The following is a 25,007-nucleotide window of genomic DNA, read 5'->3' as shown; positions in this document are numbered from 1 at the left end:
AGCGTGCACACAGGATTGGACCTGTGCCTGAAAATCGAGATACGCAGAGGACACGCCAGGTGATAATGAAATTCCTGGACTATGGGGATAAAGAGGCAATCCTTAGAGCATTCAGAACCAGGAAGGGGCCACTAAAAATCTTATATGTTAACCTTCCCAACATATAGCGAGTTTGAGGGATCCTAGGGGTGGTGTAACCTATGACCCGGCAAAAATTAACTCTATGTTGGGATTGTACTACGAAACATTATATCAAGACGAGACACATTGTGATATGTCGGGATCTCTCCTTACCAAAGCTAAACTTCCTAGACTCACGGACGAACTAAACTCAGAAATATCCCTACAGGAATTGCAGGGGGCTATTAAACAGTTGGGTAACTCTAAAGCGCCAGGGCCAGACGGATTTACCGGGGAGTATTATAAGGCACTAATCACTCAGATTTCTCCGGTTGTTAGGGAACTGTTTAATGGAGTATTTCAAGGGAAAATGGCACTGGATAGCGAAAATATGTCATATATTAAATTATTGTCCAAGCCGGGAAAGGATCCCTTACTTCCAGGGTCTTATAGACCCATATCACTGATTAATGTTGATGCCAAGCTTCTGGCTAAGATTGTAGCGGATCGCCTAGCCACTTTAATGCCCCAACTGATAGGGAAGGAACAAGTGGGATTTGTACAGGGCAGGTCCGCAGTGACTAATATTAGGACAGTGTTAACGGTTCTGGATAGGATTCATAACTTGCCTATGAGGGGGGAACTCCCGGCCATGCTCACCCTGGACGCCGAGAAAGCATTTGATAACGTCCGTTGGGCATGGCTGGGAGCGGTTTTGGACAAGATGGGGTTCTCTGGGGCCTTCAGGGCGTACCTATCCCAGATATATCAAAATCCGAAGGCAAGAGTGTACACCCAAGGTTTTTTATCTACTCCCTTTAATCTCCTTAAGGGGACGAGACAGGGCTGCCCCTTATCACCCCTTCTGTTTAATTTAGCACTAGAACCGCTAGCTAGGGAACTGTGTAACTCTAATGTTTTTGAGGGAATTAGAGTTGGGGAGACTCAGGTGAAAGCGGCGTTATTTGCAGATGATGTGATTTTATTTTTTTCTAACCCAAAAGAGTATCTGAGAAAAGTGATGGACCTGTTGAAGGATTTCGGAAACTACTCTGGGTATAAGATCAATATATCCAAATGTGAATTGCTGCCTCTAACTCAGGGTGATGACGGAGGCTATGTAGAATCCCTGGGACTGGGCATTGCCAAGGCCTCATCGCAAATTACATATCTTGGGATCAAAATTGGACGATCTCCTCACTCTATTTACCAGCTAAATTATCCTCCACTGATAATGAAGATAAAAGGTGATTTGGAGAGGTGGCGAAACTTGCCCCTTTCTCTGATGGGGCGTTGCCATCTGATCAAAATGATGGGGGCAGCGAAGCTGATGTACCCTCTCCAAACTATCCCGTTGCTTTTGCGGCACGCTGATGTGACGGAATTGGAAAAAAAAATTGTCTGTTTTCTTTGGAGGGGGGGGGGGGGTAGAATCGCTTTAAAGAAACTAAAGTTACATAAGGGGCAAGGCGGACTTAATTTCCCAGATCTACGAGGTTACAACCTAGCATGCCTAAGTAGGCACATAATAGATTGGGCTAATGCTAAATATTATTACTTCAATTTAGATATAGAAAGGCAGCTCGCAGCTCCATGGGACTTGATGGCCCTCTTGCATACGGGGATATCGAAACTCCCCGGTATAGCAAGGAGATCGTTAATTCTGCGTGACACAATTATCGCCTGGAAAAACATTAGGAAATTGTACGGTCTCTCCCACCAGTTCTCTAAACACCTGCCTTTGCAGGGCAATCCCAACTTTTCCCCTGGGAATAGGGATAAACACTTTAAGTCATGGGCGATTAAAGGTATTGAGAAGATAGGAGATTTGTTTCATGAGCGGGAAGCTCGGTGGATGACACTGAGGGAACTGGAGGAGAGATGGAATCTCCAGGGATCAAATTTGTTCCCTTATATGCAGGTGAGGAGTTATGGTAAGAGTCTACTAAAGGATTTATCCAGAGAATGTCAGCGGAATAAATTCGATGCCTTTATAAAGAGGAAGGGTAAAATCTCCATATCTTGGTTATACGACTCACTCAGGAGCGCTTGGGAGGATCAAATATCTGCAAGTTTATTTAAAAAGTGGGGAGATCAACTGGGAGTGTTGGAGATCGGGCCAGTAGCCTGTTCCGGCCTTCAAGGTGTATATAGGGCTGTCTCAAACGAAAAAATGAGGGAAACCCAATTTAAGATTCTGCATCATGCAATTTATGGATTTAATCTATCAACTTCGACAGCTAGGCCAGACAGAATCGCAGCATGTCCCAAATGTAACACCCCAAAGACGGACCTGTTTCATGGCCTTTGGCAATGCCCCAAACTTGGAGACTTTTGGCACAAGGTCTCTGAACTTCTGAAACAAATTAGTGACAGAAATTTGGCGCTAACTCAGACGCTAGTGGTGCTTCAGGCTGACAGGGTCGAGGATTCTGATGTTAGGGGAGGTAGAGATGAAAAGAAACTGACCATGATAGAGCATAAAGTGGTGCTGGAAGCCAAGAGGTGTCTGTTGGCAAGTTGGCTATCTGCTGAGGTACCTAGTATAGATAATCTGTTGGGACGTCTACGACATATTTTCCAGTTAGAATGGCGAGATGCCATCACCAGAAAAGAAACACTAGGAAAAAAACTATTTAAGACCTGGAGAAAGTTTATTCTAGCTTATAAATCAGAATCAGAATATGGTGACCTGATGGAACCGTTTAAGCTAACGGCTTGGTACCTACAGGAGGACTTGAGAGGACGACTGGGCAAGTTGAAGGTCCGAGACAGTTGACACTCTACCCACTATGTTAAAAGGGTTGTATATCTGATAGGTGGTGTTGGTAACACATGGAGATGAATCTAGTCATTCAGAGAGGTGAGGGAGGGTAGTTAGGGGAGGGGGAGTTAGGGGGAGGGTGGGAAAAACAAAAGAAAGAAAATGTTTGCCATATTTCAATTGATACTATTAACAAAGGAATGGTATGTCATTGTATTTGATGTAATCTTTTGTTTCGGATTTCTGTTCATGTATGATGAATGTTTGTGGTATAACAACAATAAACAATATTTAAAAAAAACGGAACAACAGTTCCGTGAAAAATGGACCGCAAAATACTGAAAAAGCCATACGGTCGTGTGAAAGAGGCCTTAGGGTCCATTCACACATCCGTGTGTGTTTTGCGGATCTACGGATCCGCAAAACACGGACACTGGCAATGTTCGTTTCGCATTTTGCGGACCGCACATTGCCGGCACTAATAGAATATGCCTGTTCTTGTCCGCAATTGCAGACAAGAATAGGGCATGTTCTATTTTTTTCGGGAACGGAAATGCGGACCCGGAAGAAATAAATGGGCAAAATGCGGAACGGAATTGCGGATGTGTGAATGGAGCCTTAGTGTGAGGGTTGTGTATGTTGTGTTTTCACACGTGAAGGGGCTTGTAATAAATTTGAAATATAGAGAAAAGGAGTAGAGAAAAAAGTAAAAAAATAAAAAATTGCAAAAATGTTGCGTGCGTGCAAAAATCTACACTAACACTAACTAACTAAAATTGAATTCTATATATACAGGTGAAACTCGAAAAATTTGAATATCGTGCAAAGTTTATTTATTTCAGTAATGCAACTTAAAAGGTGAAACTAATATATGAGGTAGACTCATTACATTCAAAGCGAGATATTTCAAGCCTTTATTTGTTATAATTTGGATGATTATGGTTTACAGTTTATGAAAACCCAAAGCCCCAATTTTGAGGTCCCCTTTGCTCAGGGGGTATGGATTAATTAGCTGACTAGAGTGTGACACTTTGAGCCTAGAATATTGAACCTTTTCACAATATTCTAATTTTAAGTTGCATTACTGAAATAAAAGAACTTTTGCACGATATTCAAATTTTTCGAGTTTCACCTGTATATATATGGAGATTTATATATATATATATAGAGATAGATATATAGATATAACTAACTACACGGAAAAAAAAAATCTAGCTAAAATTGATTTCTATTTAACACAAAATGTATTTTTTACACCAAAAAAAGAAAAGTGATCACAAAAGCGACCAGTAAAAAAAAAATTTTATTTATTGGTGCTCAGGGCTGCAGAACGCACGCAAGCTGACGTTTGGTATGTCTGTGCAGACACTGCAATATCTAAAAATCAACTTATATATACAGTACAGACCAAAAGTTTGGACACACCTTCTCATTCAAAGAGTTTTCTTTATTTTCATGACTATGAAAATTGTAGATTCACACTGAAGGCATCAAAACTATGAATTAACACATGTGGAATTATATACATAACAAACAAGTGTAAAACAACTGAAAATATGTCATATTCTAGGTTCTTCAAAGTAGCCACCTTTTGCTTTGATTACTGCTTTGCACACTCTTGGCATTCTTTTGATGAGCTTCAAGAGGTAGCCCCCTGAAATGGTTTTTACTTCACAGGTGTGACCTGTCAGGTTTAATAAGTGGGATTTCTTGCCTTATAAATGGGGTTGGGACCATCAGTTGCGTTGAGGAGAAGTCAGGTGGATACACAGCTGATAGTCCTACTGAATAGACTGTTAGAATTGGTATTATGGCAAGAAAAAAGCAGCTAAGTAAAGAAAAACGAGTGGCGATCATTACTTTAAGAAATGAAGGTCAGTCAGTCAGCCGAAAAATTGGAAAAACTTTGAAAGTAAGGGCTATTTGACCATGAATGAGAGTGATGGGGTGCTGCGCCAGATGACCTGGCCTCCACAGTCACCGGACCTGAACCCAATCGAGATGGTTTGGGGTGAGCTGGACCGCAGAGTGAAGGCAAAAGGGCCAACAAGTGCTAAGCATCTCTGGGAACTCCTTCAAGACTGTTGGAAGACCATTTCAGGGGACTACCTCTTGAAGCTTATCAAGAGAATGCCAAGAGTGTGCAAAGCAGTAATCAAAGCAAAAGGTGGCTACTTTTAAGAACCTAGAATATGACATATTTTCTGTTGTTTCACACTTGTTTGTTATGTATATAATTCCACATGTGTTAATTCATAGTTTTGATGCCTTCATAGTCATGAAAATAAAGAAAACTCTTTGAATGAGAAGGTGTGTCCAAACTTTTGGTCTGTACTGTATATATATATATACACTGCTCAAAAAAATAAAGGGAACACTTAAACAACACAATGTAACTCCAAGTCAATCACACTTCTGTGAAATCAAACTGTCCACTTAGGAAGCAACACTGAGTGACAATCAATTTCACATGCTGTTGTGCAAATGGAATAGACAACTGGTGGAAATTATAGGCAATTAGCAAGACACCCACAATAAAGGAGTGGTTGTGCAGGTGGTGACCACAGACCACTTCTCAGTTCCTATGCTTCCTGGCTGATGTTTTGGTCACTTTTGAATGCTGGCGGTGCTTTCACTCTAGTGGTAGCATGGACGGAGTCTACAACCCACACAAGTGGCTCAGGTAGTGCAGCTTATCCAGGATGGCACATCAATGCGAGCTGTGGCAAGAAGGTTTGCTGTGTCTGTCAGCGTAGTGTCCAGAGCATGGAGGTGCTACCAGGAGACAGGCCAGTACATCAGGAGACGTGGAGGAGGCCGTAGGAGGGCAACAACCCAGCAGCAGGACCGCTACCTCCGCCTTTGTGCAAGGAGGAACAGGAGGAGCACTGCCAGAGCCCTGCAAAATGACCTCCAGCAGGCCACAAATGTGCATGTGTCTGCTCAAACGGTCAGAAACAGACTCCATGAGGGTGTTATGAGGGCCCGACGTCCACAGGTGGGGGTTGTGCTTACAGCCCAACACCGTGCAGGACGTTTGGCATTTGCCAGAGAACACCAAGATTGGCAAATTCGCCACTGGCGCCCTGTGCTCTTCACAGATGAAAGCAGGTTCACACTGAGCACATGTGACAGACGTGACAGAGTCTGGAGACGCCGTGGAGAACGTTATGCTGCCTGCAACATCCACCAGCATGACCGGTTTGGCATTGGGTCAGTAATGGTGTGGGGTGGCATTTCTTTGGAGGGCCGCACAGTCCTCCATGTGCTCGCCAGAGGTAGCCTGAATGGCATTAGGTACCGAGATGAGATCCTCAGACCCCTTGTGAGACCATATGCTGGTGCGGTTGGCCCTGGGTTCCTCCTAATGCAAGACAATGCTAGACCTCATGTGGCTGGAGTGTGTCAGCAGTTCCTGCAAGACGAAGGCATTGATGCTATGGACTGGCCCGCCCGTTCCCCAGGCCTGAATCCAATTGAGCACATCTGGGACATCATGTCTCGCTCTATCCACCAACAGACTGTCCAGGAGTTGGCAGATGCTTTAGTCCAGGTCTGGGAGGAGATCCCTCAGGAGACCGTCCGCCACCTCATCAGGAGCATGCACAGGCGTTGTAGGGAGGTCATACAGGCACGTGGAGGCCACACACACTACTGAGCCTCATTTTGACTTGTTTTAAGGACATTACATCAAAGTTGGATCAGCCTGTAGTGTGTTTTTCCACTTTAATTTTGAGTGTGACTCCAAATCCAGACCTCCATGGGTTGAAAAATTTGATTTCCATTTTTTAATTTTTGTGTGATTTTGTTGTCAGCACATTCAACTATGTAAAGAACAAAGTATTTCAGAAGAATATTTAATTAATTCAGATCTAGGATGTGTTATTTTTGTGTTCCCTTTATTTTTTTGAGCAGTGTATATATATTTATATATATATATATATATATATATATATATATATATATATATAGAAATGACGAAAACTGGGCAGCACTCTGGTCTTGTGGTGAAATTTCAGTGATGTTTTATTTACACCCCAAAGCAATTCCAGCATTTCAGCTCTCTCAATGAAGCCTTTGTCAAGCTAGTGAACACAGTGCTCTCAACATATTTAAATGGGTGAACCTCATCAGTGTAACATAATTGCTCATTTGAAAAAAGGTTTACAAATACAGGTACAAAACATGATTAAAGATTCAAAATTCATTACAGTGTATCAATACATAGTTGTGTATTACATAGTGTACATATTAACAGGAAAAAATTGATCCCACATCCATATTCGAATATTCCATACATAATTGCCACTAATTACCACATAAAGTGCAGCTGTGCAAAAGTATAATTCAATTAGAAAGATTAAAAAAGGACAAACCCACGCCATGAATTCCTTTATATGTGATACGATCTTAGCGTCCTCAATCGGGTACTGCGCAGGCGCCGGTACGCATCCTCAAGCCGCAAGATTCTAACTATTACTTAAAAAAAAAAAAAGCAGATGAAAAAAATATATATCTTCACCAAAAAAATGAGCCCATGTGCTGAACAGTGGATTACAGATCAGCGCTTGGCGGGCACAGCTCGCACGCAGAAAAAGTGGTGCAGATCTGGAAAATTGTAAAAAAAAAAAAAAGGTGACCAAAAAAAGTGCACGGACCAAATGTCGTCCGTAAAAAGGGACAGGGTTGGAGGGTGGTTTAGGGATCTGGAACCGCTGCAAATGAAAAAAAAAATCAGTGCACCAATTCAAATCGTGGTGGTGGTGCACCACAAGTCCCAGCAAGCCAACAAGCAGCACAGAGAAGCACAGAACCTCTCTGCATGCAGTCACCAGCTAGAATGTCTGCCTGCAGACAGTTTTAGCCCTTTCCTGTGCTGCTATAGCACTGCCATTGGCTGGAGCGTTGTTCCAGGTAATCGCAGCACTAGCAGGGGGCGCCAAACACTTGAGTCCCCTGCCTGAACTCGGAGGAGACCGTTGCTGACTAGTTCAGCACCGGTCACCTCCCCATGACCCTTCCCCCTACCCTCCCCGCAGATTCTTTCTGCTTCCGGCGCTGCGATGTGCCGGTCTTTATTGACCGGCCAATCGCAGCACATGGAGCTGCAGGGAGGGGGGGGGGGGCGGAAAGACACCATGCTGCCCTTACCCGGCATGGATGCCTGCCGGTAAGAGCCACCATGGTGCCCCGATTCCCCCGGGATCCTGCCCCAGCACCCGGCGGACCTTGCGCCGTACATGTACGGTACTGGTCCTTAAGTCACGTTTAGCTGCGCCGTACATGTACGGCGTGGTTCCTTACGGGGTTAAAAAAGTAAAAATAAATAAAACCGTTTATTCCATAAATAGTGTTATTTTGTAACTAAAGCAAATACAACTGTAAATATTTTGTATCGCCATAATCACACTGATCCATAGAATAAAAGTAACATGCTAGTTATGCCACAAGGTAAATGTAGTCATTTAAAGTGCAAAAAACAATGGTAGAATTGCTTTTTTTTTTCCATTACCACCCAAAAAAATTTATATAAATTAATAATTGATATGTACCCTAAAATGTTCTAACTAAAAATACAATTTGTCCCATAAAAAGACAAGCCCTCATATGGCTATGCCAATAGAGAAAGTCTAAATACACGAAAAGAAATCTTGTGGCCTTAAAGGGATTTATTTTTCCTTCACATTATTGCTCGTTTCCATGCTTACGACCACTCGTCAAACTATCAATGGTGGTCGTCCTTGCCCACTGTAGGAAAAAGCGCCGGCCCATCTTGTTGTCGTGACCGTGGGAGCGCTCATAGGATGGTGCTTTTAATAAATGCCATTTTCTGAAGTGACAAATAAAGAAACGGATATGCTGTCTCACCCCACAATAACAAGGAAGGTGCTGCTAGGTCCTATTGATCCACCACGCCAACAGCGAAAATCATATCAAAACAGCTAGTATGGACCGAGCACTCACATCCAGATTACCAGATAAAATAACAATTTATTGAAAATTCTAAAACATATAAGGATATAAGGTAAATAAAATTCCAACAAGAAATCAGAGGTAGTTACTGCAAATTCAAACTATGAAGCTGATATTACTGCAGATGCATACAAGTGTATACAGGTGTATATAAAATAGCAAATATAAATGGCAAAAATATAGTATCTTGTTCTGGGTAAAATGTCTTGCTCTAGATAAAATGTATTTGTGCACTCAATACCGCAGAATCCTCAATGGCATATATCATCTAGCAACCCATGTCCTCAGCTCTATACACAAAATCCCGGTGACAGGTTCCCTTTAACACCAAAATAGTACTGACACACATGCTAGGGGATAAATAACTAATCAGTGGGGGTCTGACTGCACGGATTCCCATTGATCCAGAGAAAAGGGGCCTAATTCTCCTATCCTAATGGAGCAGCAGGTCAAACATGCACACTGCCGCTTCATTCATTCTCCTTTGAGACTACACCGATAATCCCCCTAGGTCAGAGGCGCCAGCCTGAAGTTTAAAAGGGGTTGCCTTTGTGACAGATTTGCACAGATTGTACTGAGATCAGACATCTGCTCTGTCACTATTGTTTCTATACACTTCTTGCACCGAAAGATCCTTCACCTTTTTTTACTTATTGCTGGTGAACATAAAGGATGACAAGAAGGTAAAGTAACCTTATCTGCAGGCACCGATAGCGTGGTGTGCAGGTTCTCCTAGGCACGTCTGGAAAAGTTTTCATTCCTACTCAGTGTTAAGATCAAAAGCCAGTGTGACATCTGTAGAGAATTATAGCGGTCCCCTGCCATCCTTCCCAAGCCTGGAAGACTCGGGTAATGTTCTGCTGCCTTCCTGATTGACACAGAAGGCCATCGTCACATTCTCAGGGCATCGGTGTTACTTCCACATTAAATGTTCTGGCTCTGCAGATATTCCCTCTGGCCATGCATCGTCATACTGGCATGGTTAGGCATATTAAAATTCTTTGGAAAAGGTTTGGCAGGAATGATGTCCTCACGTACAGGATCCTAAGATGGAAATGTCATTTTACAAGTTTCTGTGAAGGCAGAATTTTATACCTTCTAACACGTTTTTTCTGGAACGTTCTTTTTACTGGTACTGTAAGCACTAAGTAGGTAGTTCTGTTATGAAGGTAGATGAATTGGCTCCAGATACTGATCTTACCCCTATGATAACAGAGCAGACAACTTGTTGTCATATTAACATGAAACTTACATTTGAAAGGGGTATTTTTTTTAAACTCAATATTCATAGGAACATTATTTTTAGAATTTTTGGCTGTTTTCATTTTTATGCCTTTGAAAATTACTTACAAAGTATTGAGCGAGAGAGAGCGATAAAACTATAGATAAGTAATACATTATCCATGGGCACCAAGGTGGCTTAGTGGTTGGCACTGGTGCCTTTCAGCGCTTGGGTCCTGGGTTCCCTGCGCTTGTGCTGGAGTAATATGGTTTCCTCCCGCAGTCCTAAAAATATACAAATGGGTAAATTGACTTCCAGTGAAATTTACCCTAGTGACTGTTGCATGTTGGGGATGAGAAACTATATGGCAGCCACTGACTCCCCAGGGAGTCACCCCAGATACACAATCATCCCTGTTGTGAGAAAAGCACATTAGATATGTTTGTCACTGCTGCTTTGAGTGGAAGGTGTTATCTAAGTAATCCTCATGATTATGGTAGGTGTAGAATTGGGATAACAGTGTGACAGCTCTATTCTTCTCTTGATAGGCCTAGATAAAGATGTCCACAGAAGAGCATTGCATTAACTACTGTGATGCTCCTATTGAGTCACTAACACCCCCCCCCCCCCCCTTTTCTCTCTGGTCACAGTGATGGTCTGACTGAGAGAGTTAGGCGAGGCTGTTTGGCATTCCAAAAGCCTAAGCAAAGAGGAAGTTAAAGAGCCAGGACAGAAAGTAGAATATACAGTATATATCCAGAAAACTATCCACCCATTTTTTTGTAAAAGAAAAAAAAAAAAGAAAGAACAAAAATAATTGTTACATATAGACTTGACTTGACCAGCTGTGTGCATGCTTCTTTTTTTGCAGGTCCAGTAGTAGAAATTCCTATTCTTGTCCACAAAATAGACCAGAATAGGGCATGTTCTATACACAGATGCTGACAGCACAGGTATGACATGTGCAGTCCAATAGAAATGAAAGGGTCCAAACCACAAAAAAATGTAGATCGGATGTGGACAAAAATACAGTGGTGTGCCTGAGGCCTTAAAGGGAGTCTGTCACCACAATTTGCCCTTATAGACCACTTACATTGCACTGTAGCATAACTATAGATCAGTCAAATGGTACCTTTGTCTTTTTGTTTGGATGTTCACCAGGGGCAAAAACGGAGTTTTATTCATATGTAAATGAGGGCTCGCAAGTGCCCAGGAGTGGCGTTCGGGCTGTAAGTGCCCAGGCCGCTCTGCCTTCTCACATATCCCCTCCCCAGCCTGTTGCTTGGCCCGCCCTGTAAGCCTCTTACGTCATCCAGTGTACTGGCCGATATCCCGCAGCAGTATCATTCCATGCAGTGCGCATGCGCGGGCGGGATATCGGCCAGCACACTGGATGACGTAAGAGTCTTACAGGGCGGGCCAAGCAACAGGCTGGGGAGGGGTTATGTGAGAAGAAGGAAGAGCGGCCTGGGCACTTACAGCCCGAACGCCACCCCTGGGGACTTGCGAGCCCTCATTTACATATGAATAAAACTCAGTTTTTGCCCCTGGTGAACATCCAAACAAAAAGACAAAGGTACCATTTGACTGATCTATAGTTATGCTACAGTGCAATGTAAGTGGTCTATAAGGGCAAATTGTGGTCACAGACTCCCTTTAATATGTGATTTAAAAAATGTTGGATGGAAGTGTTCCTGTAACTATCATGAATGAGAATGCAGTCAGTGAAGTCACCGGGAATAACTTCCACCTGTGAATCATCGGGTATTATGTGACTGGATCCTCCTGTGGGATGATCACACTGTGCCCACAACACTGCTGCCGTCATAGTATGAGCAATCCATGGTGTAACTTCTTGAGAAAGATGACAGTTTCATGGAATAGTCACTGAATACATTTACAGATCGTATCAAATATTAGGAAAGTTTTATAGGTAACAAAAGATCAATGGTGATTAGAGTCTTGGCCTCACATCCCTTTCAGCCAGGGGTGGATGCCAGGGTAGGAAGACACACATGACTTCTTCGCATGGCTAGATTTGTGGATAGTGTTTTGGTCTTTTTTTTTTTTTGCAGAAGAAAAAAACTATTTAAAAAAAAAATAATCCCCAGACCTTTTGGCAAAATAGAAAATGCATATAAAAAGCTCATACTTAGGCCTCATGCACACGACAGTTTTTCGGGTCCGCATCCGAGCCGCAGTTCTTGCGGCTCGGGTGCGGACCCATTCACTTCAATGGGGCCGCAAAAGATGCAGACAGCACTCCGTGTGCTGTCCGCATCCGTTGCACCGTTCCGTGGCCCCGCAAAAAAAATATAGCATGTCCTATTCTTGTCTGTTTTGTGGACAAGAATAGGCATTTCTACAATGGGCCGCCCGTTCCGTTACGCAAATTGCAGAAGGCACATGGGCGGCTTCCGTTTTTTGCGAACCGAACAAAGGAGAAAAAAGAGCAGCAATCTGTCTGGATGGAGCATTCACCGTATAGAGGCGCTCATGCCTGATCCTCAGGAAGATGGCTGCACCACGTGAATTTGCCTCTCTGTGGGGCTTCACGTCATGCCAATGACTGCTGCATAAAGCCCCCACGCCATCTGCCCCTCTCACTATTATTACTACAGTTTCCACGTTTAGTTTTTTGATGCAGTTTTTGAAGCCAAAACCAGGAACAGATATTAAAGGGCACCTGTCAGCAGATTTGTACCTATGACACTGGATGACCTGTTACATGTGCTCTTGGCAGCTGAAGACATCGGTGCTGGTACTATGTTCATATGTGCCTGCATTGCCCAGAAAAATTAAGTTTGCATATATGCAAATTAGCCTCTAGGAGCAATGGGGGCGTTGCCATTACACCTAGAGGATCTGATCTCTCTGCAACTCCCGTGACCTCTACACTTGATTGACATCACCAGGCAATGTAAACGTCATCATGCCTGCCTGAACCTGTCAAAGTGCAGAGGGCACAGCAGTTACAAAGAGAGCAGAGCCTCTAGGTGTAACAGCAACACCCCCGTTGCTCCTAGAGGGTCATTTTGCATCTATTCAAACTTCATATTCCTCAGCAATGCGGGTACATATGTCAGCAGATGCTCTTTAAATGGAGAACGCATGTAAAGAAAACACTTTTACAGATTTATCAGAATTGGTGTAAAGGAAAACTGGCTTAGATGCCCATATCAACCAATCAGATTTCACCTTTCATTTTTCACAGCTCTTTTGGAATCTGATTGGTTACTATGGCCAAATAAGTTTTCCTTTACACTAGATTTGATAAATCTCCCTCTGCAGTCCTCTCCTGGCTTTGGCTTAAAAAACTGTGGAAACACACGGCAGCTTTTTGAGTGGAATTTTGGAGCAGACAACCGTGCTGAAATTTTGTGGAAAAAGGCGTAGGCGGCTGCGTCCTTTCTGCCTTCCATACATCTCAATGGGAAGCAGCCCTGAGGATCGCAGAGTGGTGGCTTAAAGCCACACCGAGAAAGGACATGTCTCTTCTTGGCTTCACGATCCTCAGCTGTCCGCGCCAACATTATGCTAAAAAATTTGCTGTGTGAACGTCCTCTTAGGGTGTCTGTGTGGGATATCACTATTTGCTGGGTTATACTTGTACTTGCCAGTTGAAGTACAGGTGCAGCCCAGCATGTACAGGTGGTAATGCACATGCAGATCCCACACCTAGACCGCACCATGTACCGACACGTGTACTGAGGTCACTACCATTTGTCCATACAGCTGCCAGCAGCGCAGATCTGCAGGTAGCACCCCACCAGTATGTGTAACTCCAGAGATCCGCCATGGGTCAACAGAATGCCCTCTTGGAACCACAGCACTAAATGGGCTCTAAACAAAAGCTCCATGTTCTTCTAAATGACAGCAGCTGGAGAAGACATCAGTCCTGACATTATTCACAATTACACACGAGGGTCAGTTCTTACGTCTGTCTACTGTCAGCATTAAGTAAGCCGTCATGCTGAGATGTTCTGAATTGACTTCAAAAAGCGATCTGCTTTGGTTACAGGTCTTAGTGAAACCGACCCAACATAAACAGCCGCCTTATTAATGAACATGTGCATTGATTTCAATATGTTTAGTATTTGTTTAGAACCATTTCCTCTATAAGTTATTATCCGTGTGTGCGTTTGATCACTCGCAGACATGACATAACCCATAAGCTATACAGCAGCAAATATGGAAACCGCCAGAACTGAGTTTCTGAGGTAACACATAATCTGATTTTTAGGTTACTGAAAAATGTGCTGAAGACCTCTGTATTTGTGCAACTCATCAAAGGGGTTTCTGGGAATTTGGATATACTAATGCAGTTGTTCACCCTTGGGGAGCTGTTCTGCAGGCCCCCTAGCTTGACGGGACATCTTATTTGGGGAGATCCAGGACCTGCAGCACCAAAGGGAGAGCCATGCAGCCAGAACCAAGTGGTGGGGATCAGTTAAGTATGATTACCACCATGAGTCCAACCCCACTAGGGGTCTGCAGAAAAGGTCTCCAGGGTTAACAACCCCTTTAAATTAAGGGGGTTGTCTGATTTGGACATTCATGACTTTTTAGAAGGGGCAAATAAAGCATCGTACAGTACCCATTTATGTAAATGTGTTGTCTGTGCAGGAAACACAGGTCAGGTCCTCCAAGTGAGAGACAATCTTTATAACATCTTTTCACTGTGGCCAAGAGAGGATGATCCTGAACAGAGGACCCCCTCTATTAACTCAAAAATAACTAACAGAGTAAATCAGATGGTGTTTTCTAATCAAGGTAAGCTCCTAAATAGCTGTTGAGAATAGAAAAAGAAGAAACATTTATGACCCCTGAAGCCAGAGGCTTAATTTGAAGATCCTGGGCCTCAGTGCAAGATCTACAGCAGTGTCCCTCAACTTAAATGTGCCATTTATAATACTACTGTCTTTGGAAGCCCTCTTGTTGGCTAAAACTGCTATCTTGCACTTACTCTAACAACACCCTTAGCACATTGATATTGTCACGAGTTGGAGGTCCCAGGAGAGACCACCGCGTCGTCATGCAATAAACAAACGGAAATCAGGTACAGACACATAAGAGTTTATTGCACAAACAAAACAGGGAAGGCAGCACAGACAAAACAAGAGCTCTATGTACCGTCAGCACAGTGGGAGAAAACCCCCACTGCGCCACTGTCTAGTAATACTCCAGAGGGGCGTGACTAAGCAACTCCTGGTATTCACTAGAGCCCTAGATGGTAGGCTTAGACTTTGCCGCAGGAAGTTGCCAGGGTCCACTCTGGAGCGTGAACTAGACAGTGACAGCAGGAACGAATGGACAACAGGTACCAGAAGGTACCGACGGCACATAGGCAAACATAACAGACAGGCAAATACAAAACAGGGCAACTAATAATACAAGCAGGAGTTCACGCAAGGGAGCAGGAGTGGCAATGAGCAGAGAAGGACTTGCTCCACCAGTAGTAAACTGCATGGCCTTGTCATGCCACTCTGCTGCAAAGGCTTGCTGAACACAGACATTTGAATAAACACAAACTAAAACATAACTGACAGAACAGATAACAGAAAGACAGGAAAGAGGACGTCAAAGAGGACGGGAAAGGACGTAAATGAACAAGTAGGGAAACCCACAGAGCACAGGCAGACAGACACGGATCCCATGGGGCAGCAGCATGGAAGAGAGAGTACAAACCAGGAGCAGGACAAGACAACATACACCAGGAGAGCTGACACAGAACTGAGGAAACCTCAGCCTTATATACAGGTTCCATGGGTGCAGCAGAGAGACCACACCCATGGAGCAGACAGAGGATTAACTCCTAATAGGCACACAGGGGAGTTAACCCATAAGGAACCACAAATGACACACAGGAACGGAACTTCAGCGAGGAGCGCCAAATGAGCAAGAACGGAAGGTCACAGTCAAAGGTAACGACTGTGACAGATATCCCAGATTATTTTTCTACAGCGCTGCTTCTCAAATTGTGAGGTGGACCTCAATGGTGGACGCGTTCCTCAGCTGTTTGGTGAGGTGCCACTGAGTAGGCAGATTTGGCAGAATTCTAACAATATACAGTAAATGACACATTTTGTGCTTAATACTGATTTCAGGAGACAAATCTTACAGTAAACTGTGGTAATTTTTAAAATGTTGGCATAGACTATGACCAATGGTGATGCCAAAGCATTGTCATGTCTTGACTGGTGAGCCTCCAGTAGAAAAAGATTGAGAATAGATAGAGAACCTTTAGCAGGCACAGTGGGTGGTATGATTATAGTTATAGAATCGTAAAGGGGTATTCCAGTTATCCCCTATCCACAAGGTAGGCAATAACTATTAGATCCGTTGGGGTCCTACCGATCTCGAGAACGGGTACCCCGTATCCATGAGATCCCCAAGAAATGAACAGAGCTGCAAGTCGAGCATGCACACTGCCACTTCATTCTTCCGCTTCCTCTGCACTTTGACAGGATCAGGCTGTGTAAACATGATCACGCCTGGCCCTGACTAGAGATGTCCCGAACTATTCGCCGGCGAACAGTTCCCAGCGAACATAGCTTGTTCGCCGCGGCGGGCGAACATATGCGATGTTCGGTCCGCCCCTATACGTCATCATTGAGCAAACTTTGACCCTGTACCTCACAGTCAGCAGACACATTCCAGCCAATCAGCAGCATACCCTCCCTCCCAGACCCTCCCACCTCCTATCAAAAAGCAAGGACAGCATCCATCTTAGATTCATTCGGAAGCTGCAGTGTCACAAATTTGACTAAGGCCATTCAAAGTGCAGAAGGTGCAGCAGTTGCAGAGAGAGCAGAGCCTCTAGGTGTAATGGCAACGCCCTCGTTGCTCCTAGAGGCTCATTTGCATATATTAAAACATAATTTTTCTCAGTAATGCAGCCACATATGAACATGGGACCAACACAGATGTCTTCATCTGCCAAGCGCACATGTAACAGGTCAGCCAGTCTCATAGGTACAAATCTGCTGACAGATGCCCTTTGATCTATGGAGACCAAATTCACCAGTTCAAGTTATTAGGCTTTTGCCTGTACATAAATAAAGTTGAGGTGGAAGAATTCTCCATTTGTGTCATTTCAACCTAATAACATTTTTTAAATGTTTTTTTTTTTACCAAGTTACCACTTAGGTGAGATAATAAGAAATGTGATTCCATTGAATCTTTCTTCATTTTCGTCTGGTCTACCATAGTCTGTCTAACCTCAATATGATACTGTCATCTTACGATACTTGGAACAATATTTGTTCATAAAAAAAGACAGAAAATATTGAGAAAACCATGTTCTACAGTGTACAGACTGCAATGACTACAAGACACCCCTTTTGTAGTGAAAGCAGTTGGCTTTTTGCCTCCTGTATTCTGGGGGTTGGCAAGCAATAGCTTTATACAGTGTTCAAGTACTTTTATTACAGCTCAGCCATTTGGTTTTTACTGACCAAATTATCCTCTTCCCAAGGTCAGGGAGCAGCGACCATCTTGCTCCTTTTCTAGCACAGGCGAGGAAGTATCAGTGGCATATATCAATATACAGCAAAAGCTGAGGGACATATTCAGATCTGAGCACTATTAAGTGCATGGCGCAGGTGGAACTTCTATCCCTTAGGCCTTATGCACGGGCAACTTCTGTGTGGCGGTTGGAACGGATCGAGACCCATTCAACTTGAATGGGTCCGTAATCCGTCCGCACCGCCAAAAAATAAAACAAGTTCTATTTTTTTGCGGTGCAAAGGCACGGCCAGAAGCACCACGGAAGCACTCCGTAGTGCTTCCGTGGTGTTCCGATCCGTGCTTTCGTTCTGCATGCCCGTGATTACGGACCCATTCAAGTGAATGGGTCCGCATACGTGATGCGGAGTGCACACGGGCCGGCGCCAGTCTATTGCGGACCTGCCGTAAGCAGGCCGCAATACGGCCACAGGCACACAACGGCCGTGTGCCCCGAGGCCTTGCACCCATTATATCATTGTACTGCCTCAAGCTCTGTAGCCAGAGAAAAATATATACTTCATAAAATTGGGGACTACCTAAATCATATTCTTCTGTACAAATTTCCAATGCATCCGGGCCTGCTAACCTTTGACCAGAAGGTCCAAAACATTCTGGTACTCCCATGTCATCTTTGGAGCTGTCCTATCAATGTACACCAAGGAGATTGTGCAAATGTTTTCACCATGGAAGGATTTTAGATGGTTTGTTGGCTGCAGCCTCAAGATACTTTGCTGAAGACATATATTTGTATGTAGCAAGCTAGATAAATATGGCTAAGGCTGGGTTCACATCACTTTGTCTTAAGTTTAACTGTGCAAAAAACGGATGCCTCAGAGGGATGCCATACAGTGGCATCCGCAATTATAGAGTTCCGTTGTAAAAAAATAAATAAACTTGAGTTAATGTTTTTTTTTATTTTTTTTACTGGACTCGGGGATGAAAAAATGTAGTGTATGCTTTTGCGTCCTTTTTTATCAATGTATAGGTTAAAGGGGTTTTCTGAGACTTTTTTACCGATTATTTATCCTTTGGATAGGTCCGTGATGGGCAAACTGCGGCTCTCCAGCTGTTGTAAAACTACAAATCCCATCATGCCCTGCTGTAGGCGGCTCTCCAGCTGTTGTAAACTATAAATACCATCATGCCCTGCTGTAGGCGGCTCTCCAGCTGTTGTAAACTATAAATACCATCATGCCCTGCTGTAGGCAGACTGGGCATACTGGGAGTTGTAGTTTTACAACAGCTGGAGAGCCGCAGTTTGTCCATTCCTGGGGTAGGCCATCAGTATCTAATCTGTGGGGGACCGACACCCGGCAACCCCGCCGATGAGCTGTTTGAGATGGCACCAACACTCGCAGTAGCACCGCTGCCTTCTCTCAGTTTAGTCTAGGCCAGGGATGCCCAACCTGCGGCCCTCCAGCTCTTGGAAAACTACAACTCCCATCATATCCGGACAGGCTTCATCTATCAGCCTACAGCGGGGTATGGTGGGAGTTGTAGTTTTACAACAGCTGGAGAGCCGCAGGTTGAGCATCCCTGGTCTAGGCCATGTGACATCACGTTAATTGGTCACATGGCCTAAGCACAGCTCAGCACCAAGTGAATGGAGTTGAGCTGTGATACCAAGCACAGCCGCTATACAATGGACAGCACTGTACCTGGTGAGCTGAGAGAAGGCTGCAGCGCTATTGTGAATGCCGGTGCCTTCTCAAACAGATAAAAGGCAGGGGTCCCGGGTGTCGGACCTCCACTGATCAGATACTGATGACCTACCAGAGAATAGATACAAAAGAAAGATAAGCAGCACTCCAAGCCCCTTAGTGGGATGAATCCATATTCAATGTTCAAGTCACCTGGTATGCATCCAGGGCAATATGGTGCACGCAGTAAAGGGTCCTGGCTTGGGATCCCAGTAGAAACAGCAATGTAGAGAAATCTGCAGCACTCGTCCAATTCAGTCAATGGTGTTTTATTTAGTAGTTAGGCAGCATAGATAGCGACATTTTGACCCTCGGGTCTTTATCTACCAGAAAAAAGATCATCAATAGAAAAGTCTCAGAAAACCCTTTTAAATGTAAGGCAAATATGTTATGTTAACCCAGCCTTACGGAGGGCCCATGGTGGTATTGTTTACCAATACAAACCACTGTATCTATAGGCCGGCCTTCATTGGACTGGTCATTTGCCAAGTACTAACCAAAAATTCAGTCAAAGAGGTTGTCCCATCTTTCCCGTTCATGGCTGAGATGGGAATAACCCATAGTACGCACAGCCCAGGGTGGTGGGAGTTACAGAACTCCTGCTACAGAACTCCCATAGCAGTGAATGGGAGCTACGCAAACAGTGTAGCACAGCAACTTAAATTGAATTCTGACAGCACTTTCGACCATGCTAAACTGTTGAAAGCACTAGGTAGGAGGACAAACACACCTTTTGTGGAGATTTTCGCAGTAGGAATAGTGTGAATATGAAAATGTATTCTGCTAGATTCTGGTTTGTTTCCATCCTGTATGTAGCACTTCTTGTTGCTGTATCCAACCAAACCCATGATGCACTTCTCCTATCTCTGTCACAGCTCCAGCATTGCCCCTAACAACACCCAGCTAGTTTATAGCTCCTCCCACCCAGCTAGTTACATAGACACTCCCCTATCACTGCCCCTAACAATGTCCAGCTAGTTATAGCTCCTCCCACCCACCTAGTTGCATAGACACTCCCCTATCGCTTCCCCGCCCATGGACAGAACATTACAGGAAGTAAGAAAAAGCTGCATGGACAGGGTCATGTGACCACAACCCAGAATGGGAGATAGGAACCATGAAGGGAAAATAAATACATTACAAAATTACAGCGACCTTCATAAATGATTATTTTAAAGGATGTTGATGAAGTCTGGAAAACCCATTTAAACCTGTGACAAAGATTCAGTTCCAAGCCCTAGACTTGTATCTAAATAAAGGCATAGGGACTTGTTGGACTCCCCGACCACCTATGGCAGATACTCTTCCAGTCCCTCTCTTAGCTATGGGCCAGGTCAGCCATATTTTAGTAAGGTAATGATGTGATTACACTGGCAGCCAAAAGAAAACCCTGACTTTTTATTTTTACATCAGCCTGGAGATCAACAGGGGCTTTGTTCCCCATTAGGAGCAGGAAGCTGGTGCCCTAGGATGGTCCTGTGGGCCAGTTGCTCCTCTGGGTCAGGGATAGATTTATTTCCTACAGAGTTACGGAGCTTTTCCTGTCGTCTACGGGATTATCGACTGAATCTCTGGCATAAAATTCTACAGAAAATTCTTTCAGAAACCAAACATCAGTCCATGCTATGTGTCAGACCAGATGAGGTATAGTTAACTTTGTCTTATCTCCTCATGGGAATGTGAATGTTTTTACAGCAAGAAGCCTTAAGTCACTGGCATCACCTTCTTGTGCCAAGCAAGGAGTGTTCTGTATCCCACCAGGACTTTTACACTTTCTTTGAAGGCGGAGGTAATAAACACTCTAGGATATGAAACCCAGCTGGAGTTTGCCCCAAGATCCCACCTCTTTTTGTCAGAGGGACTGCCAAATAAACAGCGCAGGAGTGAGAGCAGATCCTCAGTGTCCCCAAGAAGGGTTCTGCTGGCCAGCTGTAGCCTCTTCCCATGCATGTTTAATAGAGGAGATCAAGTCCTTCCACTGCTTCCAGGCACTCTGCAGACCTGCCCTCTGCTGGGGGGCTCTCTACTTCTACTGCCTCTCTGAAAAGAGAGCAATCTACTGTTCCTGGACAGTATCACACAGTACAGATGAAAATGCCTAGAAGGAAAGTCTTGCTGCTTCTGTTGCAGGTGCTGCTGGAATTCTATTGGGGATGTGAGGCACAGGCTAACTACCAAGGTAACCACTTTATATGTACTGTACCTCAGTGAAAGGGAATTTTATATATCATATATGATATGATGTATAAAATACTATCCAAAAGAATTACAGTTGTTGCAAAAGACGAGTTTGTTGTGTAGCACAAGTCATAAAATTGCAATATAGTATGCAATGCACAAATCATATTGGCTGCATGGATTTGCATTTTGCTTTCCTACTTTTCAGGTTTGCTTGGCTACCCATATATATGGAACCAATTGTAATTATCGATCCAATCATAATTGCTTTGTCTATGTTACTAGTAAAAACCATTGAAAATTTGCTCCACTGTTCTGAACACTGCCTTAAAATTATTAAGATCGTTCATAGTAAATGCTTACTCATATTCTTTAGTTTGCTATTTTCTAAGAAGATACATAAGAGATAATGCACAATGTCATAGGATACAAACCATTTTCCAAGGGAATTATCTGCCTGTGAATGCCCCTTCCCAATGGGCATTGTGTGATGTAAAATGAAGTAGTAATGCTGACTGCATTATTGCCAATCTTTTACTTCTTTTTCATACAGTGATGAGTGACCTTGTAGAGGGATTGCACTGGAAAATGACACCGAACTGTGTAAGATAAATACAATGGAAGAGGGCAGTATTATCTTACTGATAGGGTTGAAATAGTTGAACGCTTCAGCATTGAAGTGGAAATTGAGGTTTAACGCTGGTAACTGTGAAGTTTTGCCCTTGGGAAGAGAAAATACAAGTCACCATGGACAGCAGACTGAACTGTAGTAACTAGTGTCCGGCAGCTGCTGCTAAAGCTACTTTCACACTAGCGTTTTAGTTTTCCGGTATTGAGATCAGTCATAGAGGCTCAATACTGGAAAAAAACGGTTCAGTTTTGTCCCCATTCATTGTCAATGGGGACAAAACTGAACAGAACGGAATGCTCCAAAATGCATTCCGTTCCGTTTAGTTGTGTTCTCATACCGGAGAGCAAACCGCAACATGTTGTTTGCTTTCCATCCTGGGATGCGGAGCAAGACGGATCTGGCATGACCCACAATGCAAGTCAATGGGGACGGATCCGTTTTCTCTGCCACAATAGAAAACGGATCCGTCCCCCCAAAGAGAAAACTGATCCGTCTTGGCAATGTTAAAGATAATACAACCGGATCCGTTCATAACGGATGCAGACGGTTGTATTATCAGTAATGCAAGCGTTTTTGCTGAACTCTGCCAGATCCAGTAAAAAGGCTAGTGTGAAAGTAGCCTAAGGCTAATAAGATCATTGGGTGCATCAAAAGGAGCATAGATGCATAAGATGAGAAGATAGTTCTACTACTTTACAAATCACTAGTCAAACCACACATGGAGTATTGTGTACTCAGGAGCCAGCATAAAAGAAAGCTATAGCAGACCTGGAGCTGGTAAAGATGGGTGCAGTCAAGGTAATAAACTCAGTGGATGGACTGCACTACCAAGAAAGTTCATCTAATGGTTAAAATCATAAGCAGAGATGACCCACGTGAAAGAAACTATAGAGATCTCTCCAATGATCTATTTATACCAAGGATGCCTATAGAGATGCCAAAGGGAAACACACAGAAAAATAATAATAATACAAAAACCCAATGCAAAAAACACCATGACAAAAGGCATTAAATTTAAACTCACTATAGAGTATCTGTCACCACGATCAACCCTATTAAACCAGGCATACTTCCTGGTAGGGTTGATCATGGTGAATTAAAAGAGCCCTATATTGCTACAATTAGATATACTGTTGCAGCATAATTCTTTTACTCATATGCAAATTAGGTGCTCAGAGCATAAAGGGGTGGACAAGACCCTCGGAGCACCACTTCACCTCCTGCGCTCCCTCCTCTCCACTCCTCCTCACTGTTCAGATCTCTCGCCTTAAAATCTCGTGCGAGTGCCGGTGAGAGTACAATTGGCGCATGAGCAGTGGTCACATAAGGCTCTCCCCACTCTCAGATCTACACTGCACAAGTGCCAATGAGTCGGTCTCCTCTTCAGTGTTTGCATGAGATTTCTGAGCTAGGCATCCCAACAATGAGAAAGCAGTCTCAGTCAGGGCATGAGGGGTAATGGCAATGGGGGAAAGGAGGAGGTGTGGTGCTCAGAGGGGCTAGTCCACCCCTCTGTGCTCTGAGCACCTAATTAGCATATTCATAAAAGTAAGAATTTTGCTTTGAAGGTATATCCGATTGCAGCAATATAAGGTTCTTTAAATTCACCATGATCAAACCTACGAGGCAGTATGTCTGGTTAATCAGGTTGATCATGGCGACATCTGGATGCATAAAAAATGCCCAAAAAATAGAAAACAGCCTTAAAGAGTTCAAAAGGAGTGTGGATTTTTTGAGGGTATTATGACAAGTTATAGTTTCTAGATTCCTGAATATGAGTTGCTGCTTATGAACTATGTTACTGGCCCCAGGTACATCCCAGTGATGATTTAAGCTAGATGAGAAGCAATGTGGCTAACATTCCAACTACCAAAGGAGACTCGCATTTGCACCTCCCCATAACTAGGCAGATTTGCTTATCACTCATATGCCTATGTCATGCTCAAGAAATCGGAAACTTTGATGCTTCCTGGGAAGCATTCGCAGCCCAGAACTGAGGGGGGTTTATGCCCTTGCCCTTCCATCCCACCCCACTCAAAGTAACAGCCATTAATTTTGTATTCCGAAGAGCGGCTGTAATTTTGGTGCCTTAAGGTGGATTTAGATGGGCCAACTGAGCGGCTGATTGTCGGGAAGGAAGAGTCCGTTAAGTGAAGGAGACCACTGCATTTACACGCAGTGATCTCCTTCACTGTATGAGGACAAGGGATCGCTATTGCTGTCCCTCGTCCTCATACAGAATCATGGCTTCTGAGTGGCAGATCGCTGTTTAGACCATACCATCTGTTGCCCAGAAGCCATGTTAAGTGGTGCCTGCACAAGCGACAGAGTCACCTGATGAACGAGCATTTTGCTCATTCATCAGTTGATCGGTAGCACATTTAGACGGTCAGATGATTGGGACGATTATTGGTTCATCTAAATGCACCTTTAAATGCAACCCCTTTAATGTAGATATTGTAGTTTGGTGCCATACATCTGCCACTGCTGTTACACTGAGCTCCAGGTCTAGATTTTTCTTATATATGACTTCTAGACTAAGAGAACATATTTCAAGGATTTTACAGAATGACCAATGCTGAGTGCTTGACTGCCAGCATATTACACCTATTTTGGCAGAGAAATGAGTGTAATAATAGATGTGAATGGCGCACAGCCACAGTTGCCAGCAAATGATAAAAATTTGCAGTAACTTTATGTTCCTATTAGGCAGGTGTGTGTTAGCAGCATAACTAAAATTTGATCTTTTACATCATGTATTTTACCAGGAAAAACCTGAAGTTTATATAGTGAATAAAAATACCAGTGTAGGCTTTCAGTTGCCATTGATGGTGAGGACTATGACAAGTGTATAAGAAAAATTCCATAAAAAATTATCTAATATTTAGTGAAATGTGCAATGGCCTTATT

General features: G+C 43.6%; 1 protein-coding gene across 1 annotated transcript in view; it reads left to right on the top strand.

The window, feature by feature from the left end:
- The first annotated feature begins 21,188 nt into the window (after positions 1-21,188).
- The window catches only part of THBS4 (thrombospondin 4), a 59,987-nt gene continuing 56,168 nt past the window's right edge, over positions 21,189-25,007 (top strand). The window contains exon 1 of the mRNA XM_040421374.1: positions 21,189-21,467. Coding sequence (XP_040277308.1) covers positions 21,377-21,467 — 91 coding nt within the window. The 5' untranslated portion in view covers positions 21,189-21,376. The remainder of the gene's footprint in view (positions 21,468-25,007) is intronic.

Source organism: Bufo bufo, chromosome 2 (genome assembly GCF_905171765.1).
Source record: "Bufo bufo chromosome 2, aBufBuf1.1, whole genome shotgun sequence".
Taxonomy (NCBI): domain Eukaryota; kingdom Metazoa; phylum Chordata; class Amphibia; order Anura; family Bufonidae; genus Bufo; species Bufo bufo.
This window is presented reverse-complemented; position numbering and strand designations above follow the sequence as displayed.